The following is a 13,579-nucleotide window of genomic DNA, read 5'->3' on the forward strand; positions in this document are numbered from 1 at the left end:
GTTTCAAGTGTATTTGATCAGATCAATAGCTTTACAGTTTCAGTAGTATACTGAATAAACAAACTTAAATTACCTTACAAAACATGAAACAAATCCAGTTGAAGTGTGGACCTGTATATGCTTGTGGGAGGAATTCTTGAGCAGCAGTGTAATCCATCTTAGCCTGACGCATCCACTGACAAGCTTCATGGATAGATGGTACCTTCTCATGCGCAGTTTGTCTTCTATTTCCTCTCATTTGACTACCCTCGGTCGCATTTTCACGACTATAGAAGGAATCATTTTTCGTACTACGCTCCCAATGTTCAAAATGAGACCAAAACGTCGACTGAGTTTTCGCACGTTGGAAGAAATAGTCGGTATTGTTTGCGTCTGAATTTGGTGTGTCTGTAGTTATGTCAATATCATCACCACGCTCCATTTTTAGCACGCATAACTTGATAAATTTAAATATTTCTGTAGCTAGCTCTTCCTTGCCAATATTCTTATCAGGGTGCCATGTTTTAAACAACCGTTTAATAATTTTTCTTCTTTCATCTTCTGGACGAGTCCATGCTGCCTCGATCCTGTCTCTAATATCTTTTAAAATTTCATCTAATGGACGATCATCGTCCTTCGATTCTGGAATGTCCAAGAAAACCTGTAATTCTTGTGTTCGGTGTTCGAAATTTCGTTTAAACTTAAACAAGTCATATGCCTTTCTTTGTTCAAGTTTATTATCCCCAACAAGTAGCTCGTACTCAATGAGAGTTTTACCAATAAATGGAGTGTCGGCGTTAGTTTCAATCTTCTTCTCGACGATGGCATAAATGTATTCCGCTGGAATGAATTTTTCACCAACCAATGTTTCTTCGCAAATCAATAACGCAACATATTCTCCAACGTCATAGTCATAAAAATTGCTAGAAAGGTAGCAATGCCTATTAGGATGAACCACTGTGCCTGCAGGTGGAAAGACTGACTCGTTACCACGAAACCCAATGTTGTACTGTTTTATTTCTTCTTTATCTAACGCCCTTGAAATGTCTTCCGGTCGGTTATACCGCGTCAAAACTTTCGATAACAGATTGTCTGGATCAATAAACTCCCCGTTAGTACAAGCCTTTAGTGCGACAACAAACCTTTGTTGATTGTCAACTAACCATCTAGTTAAATCATCATCATCATCAAAGACACAGTATAACAAATATTCATGACAGGAATGCTGAAGAAAGTGACAATTTTTTTCGCTTCGACCAACTTCTTTGTTTTCAAAAAGCAGTCTTATCACGATTTTTTCTACTTGAACAATCATCAACTTTTCTAATCCAGCAAGAAAGATTTCAATACCTTGTTCAGAGAGTTCTGTTGAGGAAGTGTAATTAGGACTTTTCTTGTGACTGTGAACATAAATTCTGACTAAAGCTTCTTTGAAATAAGGAGAGGAAATGAATGCTTTCAACTGTGTACCTTTTCCATCACGAATCATAGTTAACTGACTTTGATCTAATTCCTTAGAAATCATTTCTGATAAAATTATTGGCTGCATTTGTTGTGGTAATTTTTTCAATCTCTCTGATATTATACCAGGAATCCATACGTTGAGAGTTTTAAAGTCCATAAGATATGGCTTGCTAATGTCATGACCTATTGTTTGCTCGTAGTCATCGTTATCTGAATAAACTAGCCCGGAAGCATCTTCTAACGTTGAGGTTCTTGTCAGAAAGTACAATTTATTCAAGTTCAATATGCGTAAAGTATCAATTTCATGTGGTTTTGCTGTAAATAACAGGTCAAGAAGCCTTTGGACAGCGACTTGAACTTGTTTTATTTCATTGATGTGTAGTTCTGAGTTTCCGACATCAATTTTCAGGTTACGAAGAACCCTTATATAGGTACAAACATTCGTGTCTACATCCATTCCTAACATTTTAAAAAGTTTAGAGTATTCGACATATTCATCAGGAATTTTCATAAGGTAAGGTTTGATTTCAGATTCACATCTATCAAAATTCTTCACACACCTATCACATGTTACAAACAGTTTCGATTCAGGAAGAAACAATATTGGTTTTACCGCAAGACATTCTTTAAAACGAAATATGTCTTGATCATGTTGTCCATGCAACCATTTGTAAATTTTCGTCATCAAACCTTTCAGAAGGTAAATATTATGTAAACTGGCTTTATCAGCAGCAATCTTCAACGCATCGCTTATGTTCTGTACGTGACGAACTACCTTTTCCATCGGTGGATCGGAGTACATTCCAAGCTGATTTTTTATTACCTGGATTGATTTTTCATTCTGATTCCAGAAAGGACTACAGCTGTCGGGATCAGCATACTTAGGAAGAATTGAGCATGTAGTCCAAGCAAAATCTGCATATTTTTCTTTTACGGATTCTGAGTAACAAATAAGTTTAGTATTATGCTGCTCGAAAATTTCCCTTTTCCAAACTGCAACTGTTACAGGAACAATGAACTTGATTTTGCTTAGTTCTTTCAAAAAACCTTCTTTTTCTACACCTTGTCGAGATGAAATAAGACTTACAAGCATCTCTGATTTCTTAGCATTATCTTCATTGGTTGTAGTACTACTTTCAACCTGACGAGAAAATTCTAGGATTTGATTTGGTGTTACCTTTACTTTTATACCAGATAATGTTAACATGTCTTCCCATACACTGTCGCGGAACGGTGCACATGGAAACTGGTGTTCTTTGCAAAACACTCGGAACACTTCCTTAAAGGGACTGACAAAATTGGATGCCTTGTGCAGGTTTCCATCAACATCTGGAACAAACTTAACATTTGCAAGTATGTCAATCAGCTTCTTTTGCTTTCCCGAAAATTGGCTGCAATATGATGGTCTAGCAAGCAGTTTATCTCTTATCAAATTAAGATGATCAAGGTGAGCTTCACGTGGTAGACAGTCAAACTTGGGAAGCAGATGAATGATATATACGTCGATTGCCTCAAGCTTTTCCATTGTATAGCCAAGCTCTACGTACAGTTTCTTGGTAGTTATATTCGACTCGATAAGGAATGTTCCAGACATTGTCGCCCATTCTTCTAACCCAGCAGTACTTATCTGTAATGTCAAAAACTTATCAAGTACTAAGTAATTTGATGACGCATGAAGGCAAGTGTTTCTTCCGTTGATACTGAGATGAATTGGCAAATCTTTCAACAAACTTAAAAGGCGACTGTCCTCCTGTACCTCATCAAAATGAGTTGAAATAAATTCTAGAATCGTACAACACGTTTCTGTTTTTAAATTCCGTGCTTCAATGTCATGTCTATAATAGTGTAAAAATTCCAATAAAGAAGGAAGAGACGTCTCTGAAGCAACTAATGGTTTGACAATTGTACTCTCACGAATGTGAAAACTTCCATCTATAAGGGGCAAACGAAGATTTTCTAATGCACATTTCATTGTACCTTTGCAAGTATTAATATCTAGAATGTATTGTAGATTACCAACAGGGAAGAGCACATTTTCATATTGTCCGTCAACATTTGGGATCTTCAGTTGACGAGCAGGTACTAAACACCACGGCATAACCGTTGAAAGGGCTTGTTGAATGGTTGAGACAGAATGATTTTCTGGTGATTTTGCCGACAATTTTTCATTCACAGTCGTATTAAGAAATTTCCATACATTTTGAATCCATTCCATATTTGGTATTTCTTTTCCTTTAGGATCCCACTGTATAGGAATGTTATGGGTTCTGTACACTTCGGTTTGTAGTGAATAACCTAATATTTTGGCAAAGTCGGCTATTTCGAAGTGTTTGATCCCATTTGTTGCCACGGTGAAAAGTGTGACCAGGTCATGGTGGAGAAACAAATCTTTTGACTGATGAACAATATTGGTATGTTTAGTCCAATAAACTGGTATTTCTTTTTTAAATGTGCGTAAGAACCCATCTTCAGTTAAGCATAATGGCAAATCCTCTATATTCTCTGTACCGTTTTGTAAACAATATCTGAGACAAACCATGACATTTGAAGACGATTTAAGGACAGTCTCAGTCACTGGAACATCTACATTGTGTAATCGACATTTATCGGCGGATTCTGAATTGAAAGACTTGAGAAATTTAATGAAAAATTCAGGAGAAATCTCGTGGATCTCAATCTGCGCTTCTTTCAAACTTTTAATCACAAATCTTGGACTTTCAATTAGCTTGACGCCTAACTCTTGCATGAGGTTTACCAGTAATTGTGGTTTTTCATCTAGCGAATGTGTTAATTTGTGAATAGTTGATAACACATTTTTTCCAAAAGACATAACAGTTTCAACCATACTCATGTTAGTTTTCGTCGGCTTTAGTGTGTTGAGAACAGGGGGAAAAGTCATACAACTGTCCTTCAAAGCATAGAAAGTAACTTTAATTTTAGCATGTTCACTCGTCTTTAAACTAGGAAAGACTTTAGCTTCCTGATAACAAATACATCTGTAAATGCTACATGACAAATATTTGAAGTATTCGTTCTGCGTATTTGATACGTCTGGAAAGTAGTCGAACAATCTAGACACAGCAGTTTGCAAAATTGATTCTAGTTCAAATATTCTTCTGTTTAAATCTAGATGATCTTTCATCTTGATAAGTGCTGAAGTGTAGGCTGGTGCTATGATGTCTTCAAACAAGAACTTATTCCACGATGATTTGTATCCGTCGTTTTCATCTGTCCACAGGTTTCGTCTAGCTTCATGATCTAACGCGAAATGTCCGTTACAATGAACAGGAAGCCCTGTATCCAGCGGAAGCGGCAAAAAACAGAACAACCTTCTTCTAGCTTTGCACATTGTATTTGGCTTTGGTTCAGTCAAAGGAAATGCCACTCCACCACGAGGTAACAATCCAAGATCTTTGTTCTGATAGGCCCGTAAAATATTCTCTGGGCATTTAATCTGCCCTGAAAATCCTATTCTTCTTACAATTAACCATTCACTACATTTTCCATTACAGTCTTTGACTATAGTTTTGTAACTAATTTCATATGGACAGAACTCTCTTAAATCTCCATTTTGTCTCAGAGTAGCTGAGCAGTTTGCTACCTCTTTCTTGTATTCCTCTAAATTATTTTCATTTTGCAATTTTACAGAGTATATTTCTCTTAATTCACCCTCACAAATCTCTGACACTTTTATACTGGTAACATTGCTTAAAAACAACAATACGTCCATCATTTCAGCTTTCAGATCCTCGATTAGTTTTTCCACTAATTCCTTAGTTATAACTGTTTTTGAAATCCTCGATCGCATAGCATCTGTTATCGTTCGCAAAGGAAGTCTAAATATAGTTCCTCTGTTTTTTGTCATCAGCAAGTCCGAGTGATAACAGGAAAACACATCACCATAGTCTTCTTGTAAAATAGCAGTGTCAAAATACAACTTTCCAGGGCTTTTTCGTGTAGTTTGTGGTACGTAAGCACAATGAGGGTCTAGCACACAAAGACATTCATTCGTTTCTACTTCTTGTCCCCGTGTTAGGAACGATGGAACATCAGTAAGATGATATACAGCATTAAAACCGACGCCGTATTGACCAGTCTTTGTTGGATCATTTGATTTGCTTCCAACACCAAGACTTTGAATTCCAGTAATATCCTCTTTGGCGAACGATTTATCGTTATATACTAGAATTGCCGGCCCTTGTAAAGGTTTCCAAGACTCGTGAAATAAACGGTCAGTGGGATAGTAATTCCAATCTATTACGATGTGGACTTCTGTAGCCTGTGCGTCATCTGCGTTTTGAACTAACTCTTTTAATATACTGCCATCACATGGATAACCGGATATTATTCTTTGAAGTCTTGAGGTCAATTCTTCATGTTGACCAAAGTCTTGTGAGTGAGCATCCAAATGTAGATCTCTAGAACAAACTCTGATTTTTTGCTCTCGTTTCGTTCTTATCCCTAAGCCCATGGCAATATCTGGTGGTATACTGCCGTGTGTAAAATGCATATCACCTGTTGAATTTACGTTTGGTTCATCGAAGCAGAGTGTATTAATTGAACGTAGTTTACCTTGTGTGTCGGGTACCAGCACGTCGCCAAGATCTTTATCTGACTCTCTGTCACGTTGTAACGCTTCAACAAGCACTCGTAGAAGTTTAACATACAGTTGTATCTCAACGTCGTCTAGGGACCTATGTTGATATTTCTTCAACGCTGAAAGAACGCGTGAGGTACTACATTTTTCTTCAATTTGAAGCAGACACAGAAAACCTTTAAATGCCTTATATTCAAAAGCTGACTGAAGACAATAGAAATGCGGGCTACAGTCCTCTATACTCTCCATAACCACCTGGCTTGGCTTTACAAATGCTCCGTTCAAGAAGATAATATTCTGGTCCCAATAACCCTTTGCCATAGCTTGCATGATTTTCTTTCTTTTAGCTTCAAATGAAAATCGAATGAACTCATCGCTCAAATATGTGTACATAGTATGTATCGTCTTTTTGAGCATTTGAATGTTATCCAATAATTCTTCAGATTCGCTTGCATGTTTGCATAATTTCAAGAGATTTTCAAAAATAAATGAAGGTGTGACATCCACAATAATACCTAAACTATTGCGTACTCGATTGTCTAATGTTTTGATGTCCAAAACCGGTTTCGATACACATACTAATTCAATAATCTGACTTGTGTAAAGGTCAGTCGAACGCTCATACCTCGCGTTTTTGTCGTGTTTATGATTTTCATTTCTACATTTATAGTCAACTGTATGCGAACGCAAGTTGCATTCAACAGAATCTCCTCCCCATGGCCATTTCCAATTAATCGGTTTAGGTGCCACAGGTAAGAACTGGATAGACTTAAGACTGGAGACTACATCAGGATCTTTTTCAATTTCTCCAATGTTGTTTCTAATGTACTTTATAAAGACACTGCAGCGGTCTAAAGAACATTTAGAGCATGTCTGAGAAACGAATGCAATAGATCTTGCTCTGTCCAACAAAAGTTCATTCGGAAGAGATATGCTGTTCATTCCTAAATTACACAAAGTTGAAATAATACTGATTTTGCTGTATTTACTTGGTTCTGGCAGTATAAACCGCTCGTCTTCGGTACAAAAAAGACCAGATATTGAACTATTCCTTTCTACCAACTCACCAGGACGTCTCAGTAGCCTTTTGGGATGTGTAGGAATACACCTATGTTTTTTCAACAACTCTTGCATTTCCTCCGATGTATTTTCAAGAGCATGTAACATTAGCGAATCGATCATCCTGTCATTCCATATATCGCTTTCCAAATTCGGGAACACGAGCTTTTTGTAGAAGTCTATTTTATGAAATGTCTTTTCTGTGATTTCTTTTTCACATCCTGCATGGATAAAACAATCTAAAACATGCCTCGGTAGTTTTATCATCAAGCTTTCATTGTCGTCTATACATTGTACACATACGCCGAATGCTTCGTCACCAAATTCTGTCTCGAGTATTCCTGTGTCGAGAAACTTACATTTCTTGAAACTGCCATTTTTGTCATATCGTCTGAAAATTTCAACATTACAGTTTTTACCTGTCACACTTTGGTAGAAGGCCTTCTGAAAATTGCCAAAATTTCCGTTTTGACCACAATGTGTAGGCCACATTTTATGATATGGTTCACTCGGATCAACATCTAGGTCATTAAATCTTTGAAGAAACAAAACGTATGCGTTACAAACAGCGTCAGTCATTAAAGCCTCATTCCATTCACCTCCAAATGAATTTTTGTCATCTGTAGTTTTACATGAAAGTCTACGTCGATCTGATGATACTGCAAATGACCCGTTAAGGAAAACAGGTAAGTCTATTTGTACAGGAAGTGGCAAGAAACAAAATACGTGACTTCTTTTGTAGTAGCCGAACGGTAAAGAATTTAGACTGCACGTCTTGTAAGCATTGTCGTTAGTCCTGCTAAGTGGACAAGCCACACTGGCCAGAGGGAGAAGTCCATTCCGATTTGATTGCAATGCTAAAGTCTTACTTCTTTCAGTTCCAGATGCCCAAGCCACTATCCATGTTGTCGTAGATGAAGACGCGTCGGTGATGTTGAATTCGGAAAGTCCTTTTTCAGCTCTTACTGAAACTTCCAGTATCAATGTTAAATTAAGTTTAGAAAGCACTTGGCTTTGACCATTCTTCAGAATTGCCAGATTTTCTGCAAGTTCTTTCAAAACCAAGCAACGCTTCTTGTCTGAACTGGAAGATAACGGCCGTTCAATGCACTGTTTAATTTCGCGGGAGACGCTAAATATCAATGCAGCATTTTCTGGATTGGTCTCATCACATGGTAGATGATAAAACTCAATACAACTGACGTTTTGTGTAAACAAAAGTAAGTTCCCGCCTGCCTCTACAAAGATATTTAATAAACTGTTTACTTGTTCTCTGTCATACGTAACACCACTAATTTCACTGGATGCAGCTTGCAGTTTTGTTCTGAGTGGAAGTCTAAAAAGTGACCCATTAAAAAGAATTTTACTCTGGTTAGTTCGCAGGTCACATCCAAATATACCATTAAATGGTTGAAATTGGGAAGTTTTTCTCTCAAGAATCTTCCTGTTTTTTGTAAAATCCACCCTGAGCCCAGGCTGTTTACTGCTTTTTAAAACATCGCTAAGATATTCATAGTGTGGGTCGAATATTACCATGTTGTTCCCTGTCACAAAACTGGGCACATCTGTCAAGTTGTATACAGAACAGAAACCGAGTCCAAACTTTCCAATTTTAGACAGGTCTTCTTGTTTAGTTGCTCCGCTGACTTTCGTGATATTGTGTAAATCATCGTCTGTAAAGACAGCATCATTGTATGCCCATAATGCCGGACCTTGACATTCTAACATGTTTTTGTCAATTAGCTTTCTACCATAGGTATCTTTATCACGTTCGTCGTACATGAAACAAACCTTTGTTGCTCCTGCATCGTCAGCATTCTGAATGATTTCTTTAGGAACAGAGAGGCCATCTTTGTATGATTCCAGAAGATTTTTGATACGCCTTGTCAAGGGCTCACTTTGACCCCATTCCTCAAGTCTCTCAGCATTTTCGAATAATGTATCCATCACAGTAGGCACACCTAACTTCTCTGCGGTATCTGGTGTTATGTCCTGGTGAACAAAATGTTTTTCATCTCCATATAGTTCGTCGTCGTCTCTGCAATAATTGCACTCATTGACAGGATACAAAACAACCTTCGTTGCATCTTCTTGTTTAATTGGAACTAATACACCCTCTATTTCATTTTTTGGTCTATCTTTCAAATGATTTAGTATACTAATCACAAGATGGAGATCAGACTTGGCCTCGTTCAAAGATGTACCACTTTCTTTGTATTTTTCCCGTATCGACATCTGAACATCTATTAGTAGCTTGGGATTTTGTTCTTTTTTAGATCCCATTGCACCAAAAAATGACTGCAGATTCACTTCACTGAACTCAGAAGGCAGAGGATATAAGTAGGGCAACAAATTGATATCTGAACTTTTGGTCATGAGGTAAACCTTTCCTGGTTCGTCAAAACCGTTTCCTGTCCACAGCCACTTGTGTCCTTTAAGTCTCTGGCAGTCACTGTGGGGCTTATTAGCAAGAAATCTGTAAATTGTGCTGATCATTGGTAAAAGATCTGGCTTGAATTTATCTTTGTATTTTTCAACAATAATTTGTAACTGGTTAATAACATCAAGCGATGATGGAACCTGATTACACCCAAGTTGTCTACTTAAGCCTGATATCGGTTCTTGGAGTATTGGTTTTATACTCCCTACCAAGCTAGTGTGTTTTGTCTCAAACATATCAGACGGACAGCAGAAAGAAAGTTCCTCTTCAAACCATGGCAAACACTTTGGATACGATTCACTTCTGGCTTTTGGTACGACAAAACGGGTGTTTTTTAAGACCATTGCAAGTGTACTGTTATTTATATAAGTTTGTAAAAGATTGGGTTTCTTGAGTAAAAGATCAATAAGCGTTTTTGACCGGCGTTGTGAAAGATGATCTATAGTGCTGCTCTGTATATTCCGAGCACACTGTAAAATGTCTTCTGCTGATATTTCATTCCATGACTTCAGTCCAACTTTTCGAAGCAAGTCAATCTCAATTCGTGTAGGTGTTTTCGGGAATTTATTTTGGTCAACAATGACACTCTGCAATATCTCATCCTCAGGATCATACAGCTCATCAGCTCTCTTTAACTGGCCTCCAGTACTGGTAACAAACTGAATACATCTAGCAATACTCATAATTGTGTCTTTCTTGTGATAGTAGGGCAGACTTAACAGCACGTGGTGCATCATTGTGATGACTTCTGCCTGTTCATATTTGCTCCAAAGGTTGTTTAATATGTCAATGATAGCATCTTCTTCCTGTATTACTGGAACACTGAAAAGTGTGGCAAGACTTTCGTGGTCTGAGGTAGGGCAGCTTAAGCTTTCTCTGAAGTAATGAATAGGTATTGTACCAGTCTTTACTACCCTATTAATATCTTTAACAGAGACAGGTCTCCTACTTTTTTTCTCTAAGTACAAGTTCATACAAAATATCAACTGTTTTACTGGTGTGCTTAAACTGCACTTTGTTAGGTACACAATAAACTCATCTCTCTCAGGTTGAGTCACTGATGAGTTGAACGTCTGTATCTGCTGTGTGGAGTTTCTACTTTGTACCAAGGCAATTAAACTCAGTACATTGTTCGACGTTGGTATCAGGACATAGCGTCTGATGTCCCTATGTTGTTTAATTTCTTCAGTCACTTCATCAAGGACAGCTATACTTAAGTATCTAAGACAGTTTGATATGTTTTTTGATATGCTATGACCCTCGCAAGATCTCATTAAGAACTTTTGAGATACTTTATATAGCACATTATTCATGAAGTCTGGAATCAAATGAAGTTCAGAAAAACTGCTGAGGCTGAACCGCTGAATAAATAGCCAAACCTTTCTCAGCCAAGTTTCACCAATCGGACCTGTACGATCCCAATCCATTGTTGTACTGGATGGAGAACCATTCTGGATATCTAAAGTTCTCGCTACCAAACTGGCAATCACATCGGCTGGCTGTGCTTCAAGTGCAGACATTTGGAAATTACCTTTAAATAAAGTAAAACTGTATAACCGAAACGTAAGTCTGCAATAATAACAAAGCTTTTACGGAAAATCTTTAAAGGTAAGTATACAATTGTCATAAATATATATATATTTTTAAAATTAAAGTGCATGCCATAAAAAAAAACGATAAATTTATACCCCGTGGGGAATGAAGAACAAATAATGCGGGTTTTCATTTTCTTCATTCAAATGATAACAGAGTATCGGCAAAAAAAAAAGATAAATTAAATATACGTAAAAACGTTCTTTGCATACTGTTGTGTTTTGCTTTAATACATTAAATATTTCAACTTGAATTATTACTGAATTATTACAGTTTGTAATAAGCAAATTGTACCCAGTCTTTTTACGTCGTTTTCTCGTCATAACGTAATACAACCATTATGTAACGTAAAAATTACGTCTTACATCTACATGTCTGAAAGATGTTGCAAATTGACGTTGATATGACGTCTTTTCTGGTCAGTGGTCAGTTTTATGATATCTATAAAATGTCATGATACAGACGTCGTTTTAACGTTATCATTTGACTGACTGTGTGATTTTATGGAACTAGCTAGCGAACTTAAAGTTCTGCAGCAAAAATATAATTAAACTAAACTCATTAGTTAACGCATGGACATACCTCTATCACAAATGTCAACCTTTTAAAATTCTGAACCGGGGCGAGATCTTCGCCCTTACAAAATTTTCTCAAAGTGGAAGATTTTAACAATGAACCGACACAGAAATTATATTTTATTATAATTTAATATATTTAATTATATATTATATTCTAGGATTGATATACGGTTCATGACGTTCCGCATTGGTCACACAAACATATTTTACGAGTACGCTATGACGACGCAACATTGTTTACAAAGAGGGAAGTTGGATTTCTAAGTTGATCAAATAAAGTAATTTATTACGTTTTTAAGCTAAAAATTCTAATCAGATGGGAGAAATTTCCGCAAATCAATGGGCTAAAGCTCCCGCTTTGACGCAGGCACATCAGTGGGAGACTGTTGATTTTTTATAAAAAAAAAAATCGGAAAGCATCCACCAAAAGCGGGACGGGAAACGTCTAGCTATGCTATACTGACAATAGATAACAAAAAATATTTTAAATTGTCCTGTTTCTGTTTTCAGTTGCATTTTGGGATATTTTGGCATAGACCTGTAATTAAATTTAACTTAATTACAGTCTATGATTTGGTATCATATTATTTATCAAAAAAAAAATTATAATCGCTGGATTTCGGTTGCGGTAACCAGAACTATCTTCCCGGGAATTTGAACAAGAGGCTCCCAGGAGCCTGAAACTCTTACCTTGTTTAAGAGCAATAACTTTAACAAGGAGTTGTCCGACAATTTTGACTAAAAACACTTTGGTAACAATTATCATAAGAATCATTTCACCAACTGAAAGTTTCTTCCTATCTATTTTAGTTTTCAAGATATTGGCTAAAAACTGCTAAGACACCATTCTCCGCCTTTCAAGGGCATTTACTCTAACAAGGAGTCGTCCGGAAACTTTGATCCCAGTGGACTTTTGTAGGCAATTTCATCAGGATCATTTTACCAAATGAAAGTTTCCTCTATTTAACATAGTTGTCAAGATATTTACTGATAACTGTACACATGAGGTTCCCAGGAGCCTGAGTCGTTCACCTAGTTAAATGTTTGTCTTTCAAGAGCAATAACTCCAATAAAGAGTTGTCCAACAATTTTTACTCAAAGAAGACTTTGGTAGGACTTACTATACACGTTTCTTTCTATCTATTATAGTTTTCAATGTATTGACCGAAAACTGCTAAAAACATCATGTTTTGCCTTTCAAGGCCGTTTACTCTAACAAGGAGTCGTCCAACAAATTTGATCCCCTTTGTCTTAGGTAGGCCTTATAATAAGGATTATTTCGGCAATTGAACGAATTTGGCTAAACCTATCAGTTTTGAGATATATGAGAAAACTTCAGACTGACCTCTTTGTTTTATTTTTAGCAACAGCAACCGTATTTTTCGACTACACTTAGAAATCGATGGTAAAGGAAAACTATTGACCAAACTTTATGACAAACGTGATGACTTCATTCTGAATTGTTAACTTTCCTTTCATCGGTGGCAACATCCCTTCGGCTCCTGCGTATGGAGTGTTCATATCACAACCCATACGTTATGCCAGAGCTTGCCGAAACTACGCAGACTTTTTGTATCGCACTAGAACTCTAACAAATAGGCTTCTGGAACAGGGTTATCTTGCTACAAGATTGAAGTCATCACTTCAGAAGTTTTATGGTCGTCATCATGAACTCGTGGATAGTTATGGTGTATCCATCAGCACCATGAAAACTGATGTATTCAACGGGTCATAGTTTTCCTTTCCTCGTTTGTCTACCCCGGACTTGACTTTTTATGAGCAACTCGGCGGGCGTTTCTAGAAAAGCAGAGAACGCTTACCCTACCGGTACACCTGGCCCATGCTCCCAGTTTTTAGTGGAGTCCGATT

The 13,579-nt window shown here is 37.1% G+C and overlaps 1 protein-coding gene across 7 annotated transcripts in view; it reads right to left on the reverse strand.

Moving 5' to 3' along the window:
• The window catches only part of LOC148623143 (sacsin-like), a 53,192-nt gene that overhangs the window by 6,738 nt on the left and 32,875 nt on the right, over nt 1–13,579 (reverse strand). For 6 of the 7 annotated variants that reach the window (XM_088573697.1, XM_088573698.1, XM_088573701.1 and 3 more), the window contains one exon: nt 74–11,070. In XM_088573697.1, the coding sequence (XP_088429823.1) occupies nt 74–11,070 (10,997 nt within the window). Of the gene's footprint in view, nt 1–73; nt 11,088–13,579 lie in introns of all 7 variants that reach the window. The other variant, XM_088573703.1, reaches the window with a different exon arrangement.

Source organism: Perna viridis, chromosome 3 (assembly GCF_037379345.1).
Source record: "Perna viridis isolate PV_CMFRI_1.1 ecotype Kerala chromosome 3, ASM3737934v1, whole genome shotgun sequence".
In the NCBI taxonomy this organism is placed as follows: domain Eukaryota; kingdom Metazoa; phylum Mollusca; class Bivalvia; order Mytilida; family Mytilidae; genus Perna; species Perna viridis.